The sequence below is a fragment of the Hippocampus comes genome, unplaced genomic scaffold, assembly GCF_001891065.2.
Source record: "Hippocampus comes isolate QL1 unplaced genomic scaffold, H_comes_QL1_v1.1 scaffold420, whole genome shotgun sequence".
In the NCBI taxonomy this organism is placed as follows: domain Eukaryota; kingdom Metazoa; phylum Chordata; class Actinopteri; order Syngnathiformes; family Syngnathidae; genus Hippocampus; species Hippocampus comes.
Genome location: NW_017806163.1, coordinates 540,586 through 549,523, shown reverse-complemented (window position 1 = coordinate 549,523; position 8,938 = coordinate 540,586). Strand labels below are relative to the sequence as shown.

At 40.9% G+C, this 8,938-nt stretch overlaps 1 protein-coding gene across 1 annotated transcript in view; it reads right to left on the bottom strand.

Moving 5' to 3' along the window:
• synprb (synaptoporin b) overlaps positions 1-3,232 on the bottom strand; it is a 6,214-nt gene extending 2,982 nt beyond the window's left edge. The window contains exons 1-2 of the mRNA XM_019895790.1: positions 2,467-3,232; positions 1,837-1,961 (exon numbers count right to left, since the gene is read on the bottom strand). Coding sequence (XP_019751349.1) covers positions 1,837-1,961; positions 2,467-2,490 — 149 coding nt within the window. The 5' untranslated portion in view covers positions 2,491-3,232. The remainder of the gene's footprint in view (positions 1-1,836; positions 1,962-2,466) is intronic.
• Between the last annotated feature and the right edge of the window lie 5,706 nt (positions 3,233-8,938).

Below are 8,938 nucleotides of genomic sequence, written 5' to 3'. Positions count from 1 at the left end.
TTTTTGTGGCGGGTATAAGCCCGCTACTCCCTCAGTCTGCCTGCCTGACTCTGCCACGGGGACACAGTGTACAGACAGTGTGTGTGGAAGAGCAGAACAATGGCGAAGCAAGCCTGAAACCCCTCCAAGCTTATCAGCGACACCCTAAAGTCGCTTCAGGTAAAAAAAAAAATTGTGCACCAAGCTGAAGAAAAAAAAACAAAAATACAATTTGGATGCAGAGGGGCGGTGGGAAAAGGAGAGATGAGGCTTACAAAAGCATTACATAAGAGAATTGCTAAAGCGGCAGATTAGCAGCACAGTGGGGGTTGAAGTTAAAATCCATATTTGTTAATTAACAACAGGACAGAAATCTCTCTCGGAATTCCACTTTGAAGTGTGTTCATGTTGGCGCATCGGATACACTCATGGGCCAAAACATTAGGTACACCTACAATGATCAAATCCGGTAGAGGAGCTGTGTCGAATATCGCTTGCAGTGGTACGCGTCGGAGCAGGACGGCAGGACTAAATGCAATATGAAAACACATCTCTGATCGAGTCAATGGAAATCAAATCTGGCAGCTTTTCTATTGGGTCTGATTAGATTAAGGATATAAATATTATTGTTTCGGCTGAGTACACCTTCCGAGCCAAGAAAATTTCCCCTTAGGGAGAAAGATGAGGCCGAATAAACTGAAAAGCAATACTGAAAAAGGCCTAAATTAATTTGCATGGTTAAAAGCATTTCAAACGCCAGCTAGGGAAAGTTTCGCCTGTCCCGTGCCAAAAAAAAAAAAAAAAAAAAAAAGAGCACCAGCCTCCAATTATATTGCGCGCTTGAAGCTGCGATGCTGCCTGGGCCATCTTCTAAACCTTGTTTATGTCAATAAGTGTACCCGTGTCAGTTCATTTTAACTTGTGTAACGTGTACTTTTACATGGGTGGTTGGTTTCCTTGTTTGAAAATAAATGTAAAGAATGCTTTACAGGAAAGATTTCTCCAGATTTGGCCATAAAAATACTTGCGTGCTCATGCTCGCCCAAGATATTGTGTTCCACTTTCATCGAAATGAGCTTACCTCATTTGTGATGTGGAGGCAGGAAGCCAGTCCCATTTAAAGGGCGCTTTTGTCTGAGACGCTTCACGGCATCATTAGACCAAAATGCACTCTGAGCCAGATCAGTCAAGATTGTAACCTTAAGTGGTCCCTTTTGACGCGCCAGAATGTTTCCACTATTGATCTTGTCTAGAGACGTGCACCCACAATGCTTTGGGCCTGCTCGCTCAAAGACCGCTTCATTTAGTGACAGGATACAGAGATCATCTCTTTCTCTGCCGCTCATGCGAGGTGTGTCTTCCTCAAGAAAAAAAAAAAAAAAATCTCATTGAATCTACTGTTCGAGGAAGTTTGAGACATCAGAAATTCACAAAGCGTGTCGTTTATATAGCGAACCTATCTGAAGCAGATGACGACTCCATTTATATGTGTACTTTTTCAACTTATTAATAATGCAACACTTTCCCATCCACAAGTTGTTCTGAAACATAAATAGCTCAGCAACCTATTTAAAGGCCTCGATCAAGACAAGGCACTAAAAATGTTGACATGTAGAACATGAAAATGTTGAAAAAATATACAGCCTGTAACATAATGTTGAAAAAATGTTGGCATAAAAGTGAAACGTTATTCAAAGGCCCTATTTCATAAAAATGAAATATTGGTGGGAGGGGAAGTGTTCATTTTTTGGTTTTTCTTTTCTATGGTGAAAAAAAGTGCATGCAACACAGTCAATACATAAATTTGTTCATGTGAATATTTTTCACTGGGTCAGAAGTATGTCAGTCGTGGTGTACCTGAACGGATAGCCAAATTCAATGTTGATGCTCCTGTTACTCTGTCTACTGTCTGCACAGTCCACTTTAACCCGGAGGTGCCCATAGTAGCCGCCGCATGTTGCAAACGCACAAATGGCAAAAATCTGAGGGAGAGAAGATGAGAAGCAGTCATATGAGGACAAAAGCATTCACAGGCAAAGACTATCAGGGGACGTGTCGGAGCGAGCGTGGCCTATTGCGTAATGTATTCCCATCAATAAATCACGGGACTGATTATTACAATTTCTAATTGGTTTGAAGACAAAAGCTGAATAATTTAAAGGTGGGAAGTGCTGCTCACTGTGCACTAGAGGGTGGCCGCAGCAGTGCAGGCTGATTCATTTTCACATCAAAGGTTTCTACAGCTGCGCCTTCACAATATCGCTCGCTTTTACAAGATTCAAAGCATGAAATACATGCACTCTAAAAATGAGAACGTTTTATGTAGCTGGATACCGGATACAAAAATATTTACATCAAGATTCACACTCTTATCTCAGTATTGCTTCAATTTTAAGTGCATGAAACCAAATTTATCTACAGTAGAGGTAAAATGATTAAATTAATTTCCTTGAAAAAAAAATGCAAATCAAAGAGGATGATACTTACCGGGGCAAATATGACCATACACATTTAAAAATCCCAAATATGTGTGCCCAAAGTCCACTCGGTGTGTGCACTGTTTGTCATCAGGCTGAGATGTGGACAATAAGAGGAGAGAATCCAGCAGAGGGGAGGGCTCACATAAGGTACACTAACTTCCAAAGGAGGAGTCAGATGTACAGTATTTCGGATCAAATGTAAAACATTGCACACATTTCCAGCGTATTGATCTCAGCAGAACCCTTCAACAAACACTTATTGAAACTTCAAATAGGAACTGTTTATTTTCCTTTCCCCAGACAATATGGAGTGATAGGCATGTTTTCTCAATTTCTTTAACAGAAGAGTTCTCTACAAACCATATAAATCTCGCCCGAGTAAATATAACAGTTTATTATATGCAATGCATTCGGATAGTTCGACCTAATGATGTTTCTTTACAAATTATATTTTTTCTGGTCTCTCGATAGCAACTTTTCAGGGTCTAGAAATTTGGAAATTGCTTCATTATCTTAGCAAAACATTTGCGTTGAGGGGCCTCGGACCAGCATGCAACAGTTTTGTAGACGGGACTGATACTTTTCATTGGATAGCCTCCCTCATGTTAGAATAGCACTGAGTGCCATTTAGTGGGTGGAGCAGATCAAAGAATCGAATGTACAGTATGTCGGTAAAAAGATTGAATTGTTTTGCTGACCTCGTCTGGTTCTAAGTGTGCATTACACGTTTGACTTGCTCCAATGGTTTTTATACGCTGACGTTCCAGTATTTTAGATCCCAGTGATGTTGATGCATGCAGGACTTCAGATGAATTCAAAGATAATTCAAAATGGCAGCCTGATTAAGAATTTCCAAAGGTGCCATTAATACAGACACGGGATAATGTGTTGTTGATGATATGAGATATTGTTAGTTGACAAAATAGCAAATGATGTTAAATAACAATAAAGGCTTCGAAAAACGCAGTGGCAGGCATTGCCTTTGGTACCTGGGCTTTCAGTGGATACTTATCCGACTTAAATAATAATGTAAGCTTATGTTATATTATTCATTATCATTTTTATGTTTGAGCATCATATTATTTAATGTTAAGATTATCTTAATCGCATTCTGTTGTGTAATAATGCTTCGGCGTGTTTTATGTTGATAGCTTCTGATTGGCTGTTGAGGTAAAGGAAAGCAGGAAGTGATTTTAGTTGCTAATAGTGTGTTCTCGGTCGTGCTGTGGAGCAGACGTCCTTTCAATTAAGCTGCGTTCAAACGGCATCCATCTCTCCTTTTGCCGTTTTGTCAAGTAGAGACATCCATTCAAAAACTACGAACCCCTCAATTTACAGTAATAAAACAAATGCATATAGGTATACTGGAAGCAGGACAACCAAGAAATGCAACAAAATGAAGAGAACAGACGGTTGGGAATAAATGAATACAATTAGGATTTGAAGGTTGTGAAAGTAGATGTGTCTCTGAGCAGACATGGATTTGCTGGCCTCGGGGTCCACCAATGCTAACAAATAATTTCAAAAACAAATTTACTCCTTCAGCTTCTATGATGGGTCGATCCAAAAGAGGGCAGCACCATATCATCTAAACAAGCCCTTCCACAGTTCAAGCAATGAACCCTTTTTCCACCCCAGTATGCAGGTGACAATTGTGCTCCCTTGAAGTCACATGCACATTATGCTGCATTTTAAGGTACTCATTCATGGTTGCCCTCAGCCATGAGTGTTCAGATGTTGCATTGCTGCATCAAGAATTGCAGTTGTCGGATGGTGGTGGTGGAAGGGCTCGGGGCAGCTTCTGCCATGGTAAAGTGGCGATGCTTCACCCTTCTTGTTGCATTATTGATGAATCTTTTTCTGGCATCAGCTTTCTGCTCCAGCTTGAAAATTGTGAGAGGAAAGAGACAAGCATAAATCTGGTGGTTTTCCTTTCTTTTTTTGTGACAGGCCCCAAACGTTTCATTATGTGCCATCTGGGTAGTTTTGCCTATGAATTTGATTGATGAAGCAATATGTTATTACGTAAATCATAAAAGGGCAACTGATAGGCGTTGAACTCACATTTATTGCTGCTGAATGTCGGAAGGGAGTTCAAAGTTAGAAAAAAAAAACAGCGAAAAAGAAGCACAGCCGCTAAAAGTGTTCTTCTTTTACTAAGAGCTGTGATGTTAGAATTACCTTTTCTATTTCGGGAGCAAAATGTGGAGGACTGTGTTATGTAAAAGGATTTGTCTGGAAAATGGGCTCGTCCTTGCACCAACAAGCCAATTACTGCTGTTGAAGGCACTGCAGCCTCAGCTTCGCTAAACCTCAGCCTTCATACTTACACACACACACATACACACACACACGCATGTTAGTTTTGCAAGTGTGTGGCGTCATGTTGCTGTCTGCGAAGTGCAAGGAACTGCAACACTGACACTGACCTTATTCCATCAATCTAACATTAAAAAAAAACTCTCAGCATTTAAATATTTCAAAGATCTCCTCCTGAGAAGCTCTAAGCCTCTCTCCTTGTCGAAGTGTGCGTGCATGTGCGTGTGTGTGCGTGCGTGTGCGCGCGTGTGTGTGTGTGTGTGTGTGTGTGTGTGTGTGTACCCATATTTCTATGGGCTGTACTGTATGTGTGTGTGTGCTTTTTGGCGGGGTTCTCTTCTCTTCACTTGGTAGCATTTCTCTTGGCTGCACTGCTTCCGGTATGTGTATGTGGATACTAGCTTTGACACCAATCAGAATTCAGGCCCAACATGCTGCCATGTAGATTTGGATTTGTCCAGGACCATCCGAATCTGTAGAGCTGGACAATTGCAAAGCTTCAACAGAATTAGGGGACTGTTTCTTTAACCAATAAGACTTGTGTATGTTTGTGTGAGCATGTCTGTTAATGTTGCTTCGTGTGTCTCTGTGTACATTTGTAGTTCAGTATTGTGTCCTATGTGCGTTGAATGTGGATGTGCACTTGTGCATATACTGTACACGTTATTTTTGATTGTATGTACTTTTAGTCAGTGTATATCTTTTTGGGTATCAATTAGCATTTTAGTATTTTTTGATGATACAGTGGTGCACTTATATATTCTGTGATAGTGTGTGCGTTTGTGTCTGGAAGTGAGGGGCATCATGTTGTCATCAAATTACTCGTGTATGCAAGCATGGTGATTTGTGTGTGTTTATGCCTGTGCATGTGCTGGTGAATGGTTATGAATTTGCGTGCAAAGTGTATTTATTGAACACGTGTGTGTGTGTGTGTGTGTGTGTGTGTGTGTGTGTGTGTGTGTGTGTGTGTGTGTGTGTGCGTGTGTGTGTCTGGAATATTGCGGACATTTAGTCTCATTCCCATTTTCTCCGAACTTCAAACAGCATTTTCGTGGCTGTGAATCAACAATGATGCACACACACTCTCTTGACTGGAAAGACATTTCACGGCTCTCTCTCCCATGCTCTCAATCCATTAAAAAAAATGCTGAATGTCCCAAAAAAAAATGATGATGGGCGAGGCAAGTCATGAATATATTAATCTGCAGTTATTGTGTGATATTTCTGTCTTGCTGCAATGTTTGCCTCGTCACGTATGTATAGCACTCGTGTCAACACTCCAAGGACACCAGCAAGTCAACACACAAAATTCAACCGTGTGCTTTCCATAATCCGACAATCCAGTTGCTTGTTGCTTTGATAAATCCCCTCTAGTTGCTCATTTATCTTTTTCAGGATGAAATCACTCAGAGAGACTGTCATAGAGAAATTCAAGTGAATACTAAAGCCATGCAAGTCTCTGCCACGGTTATTAATAATTGATTCATAGCGTAGGGGTGAGAGAAAGTTCAAATCTTTGATACGGTCTTGGCTCATTAATATTAGCGCAAATCTCAAGAAACAGACGATTTATTATCCATCTTAATCTTTGCTGCCACAGTGTTTTTTTTTTTCTCCATACATTAATATTTACTTCACAGATGTGCCGGATCTAAAAGACCGAACCAGCATCTCTCTGGATGAAATAATTGTCATATTTGTGAAGTTGAAATGCTTCCTCGCCATCAAAAGGCCCCAGGTCACATGGTTAAATGCAAGCGTCCCTCACTGCTTAGATGCAATCAAAATAGCTCAGAAATGCAATTGTTTCATGAGACTGAGGTTGATGGCAGTCTGAATGTTCATCTCAAGCAAAATTGTGTGTTGTTGTACCATGCATAACATCAACATTTAATGCGTACACACACTCTCGTTGACGTATAGGCGCTGGGCTGAGCACATCATTTAATTATTCATTTTTAAAAGGTTTGGAGAATGCCAGATCTCCCCATGGGACTTCAATAGTGCAGTCGCGCAAGACCAAAGGGGATTACAGTAGTCTCACCCTGCAGGAAAAGACAATTTATGTCGCTGAAAACCACGGAGGAAAGAAAATCAACCAGGAGAGCTTGCATAAAGCACAGACAAGCGGCTAAATTAAGAGCAGCGGAAGTGTGTTTTGAAAGTGCAGTTACCTCCAGGGACTCTACCGGTCAGCTGTGCAAAGAACATGTGGAGCAGCAGTCAGCTAGTCCAGCTGTCACCTTCACTTGAGTCTCAACGCAGAAGTGCGCTGGTCTTCAGTGCACGCTGAGTTGGCACTCGACTCGAGTCGTGCGTGCGTGCGTGCGTGCGTGCGTGTGTGTGTGTGTGTGTGTGTGTGTGTGTATATGTATGTGTATGTGTGTGTGTGTTTGATTTCCTGGGCTACCCTGACCTGGTGCGGGAGAACACACACAATGGTCTGAGATCATCATCAACACTAATCTTCTCATCATTGTATAAAAGGATAGGTTTTGTATTGTCGGTTACTGTACTTTTTGTCATCAGATTCTTAAGTCGTAATGATTGAATGGATTGTTATAGTCATTAAAATGAATCATCACTTTGTTTTGGATTTATACGGTGGTTCATTTCTTAATAAAAGCTGGATTTTTAATCATTTGCATTTTGTCGTTTGAGACTTTTTCAAATGTCCTTGTTTATCGTAGTTGCTTGTTATTGATAATACGAGTGCAGCCTGTACTCCCGGAGACAAAATCCTTGTGTGTTCTCCATACTTGGCCAATAATGATGATTCTGATTCTGATTTCATTCGTGAGCCTCATTGCTACGTGCAAATGTGACTGATCAGAAGATGAAACGATTGATTGCTGCTTTCATCTGGTGGCTGCCGGCGAGTTATTAGCAACTTCACTGCCAATGTTTATGTGGGCAGGCTGTGCAAACTCTGCTCTCATTTTCATGCTTTCCACGTGAGTGCTACTTGTTCAAATCATTTAAAAGATTTCTTGTATTGCCTTGATTTTGACGACATATCATGCACCAAGCATGCTGCTCCTCATTGCTCTGGAGATAGTGCTAGCGGAGGAACTTCTGTTGTCAAAATAGCTTCATCTTCAGAAGTCATGGGCACCATTAACTGCTGTACGTTTGGTCAATTTGTTACAACAGTGTTACTTTCTGTTTACTATTGCTTTTTTCATTTATTGGCAGATTCTGTTTATTTCTACTTGCAAACCAATGTTAGATGGGAGACTCCGACTGGCGCGAGTCCCACACATTTCCGCCACAGCTGATGGAGCAAAATTTGCTCACAGCTCGCAGGTTTGTCTATCTTCCCATAGCCCCTTACCGATACGCGGAACGGTAGTTGGGACCACTGCTCTACGCCATAGGGAGACCAGGTGTGCACTTCTGTCATCTTAGCTCACGCAGGCTGACACGTTGTCACTTTACTCATATCATCCGGGCTGCAGGTCGTGTCAGGAAGCAAGACAGTGAAAGTGCGACGGCTTTGCTGCACTCTTACCTCATTCTGTATTTGGCTGTACAGAAATAAGATCACCCTGTGTTGGCTCATTTCAGCTGATTCACAGAGTTTCAGGGGTTGCAATGTAACGTCAGCACAAAAGCCCTGAGGCCTGAATATATACTATACAAGAAAATATGTTGGCCTTTTAAAATATTTGACTTTTAATGCTGGGACACTTTTAATGAAATGTAAATCCATCCATCAATTTTCATATACAGTATATACAGGTTGAAAAGATGGAGCTTATCCTTTTGGCAAAAGGTGGAGTACACGAGGGGCAGAATTTGGACCTAGAAGCAGCAGATAGGACACTGAAGTGGCAAGGTTAAAGTCTTCATAAACAGTGCAGGGTATCATATACAAGGTACAAACCAAATACATAAAAAAAAAAAAATAAGACTAACCAAGTTTAAAAATAAAAAGTAAAAAAACAATTGCAAACTTATCGTCTTAGTTGTCTTACTGTATGTCAGTGACATATAGTGACAGACGGAAAATCAGATGCACTTCTTTTCGATGGCAGAAGGTAAAATAAACCTCAAGACTTCCCATATGAACTCTGCAGTCCCGGATTTCAGCCGAAGTAAATAGATTTGTAAGTAAATTGACTCAAAATCATCTTTAACTCAGCATTCATGCTTTTGTG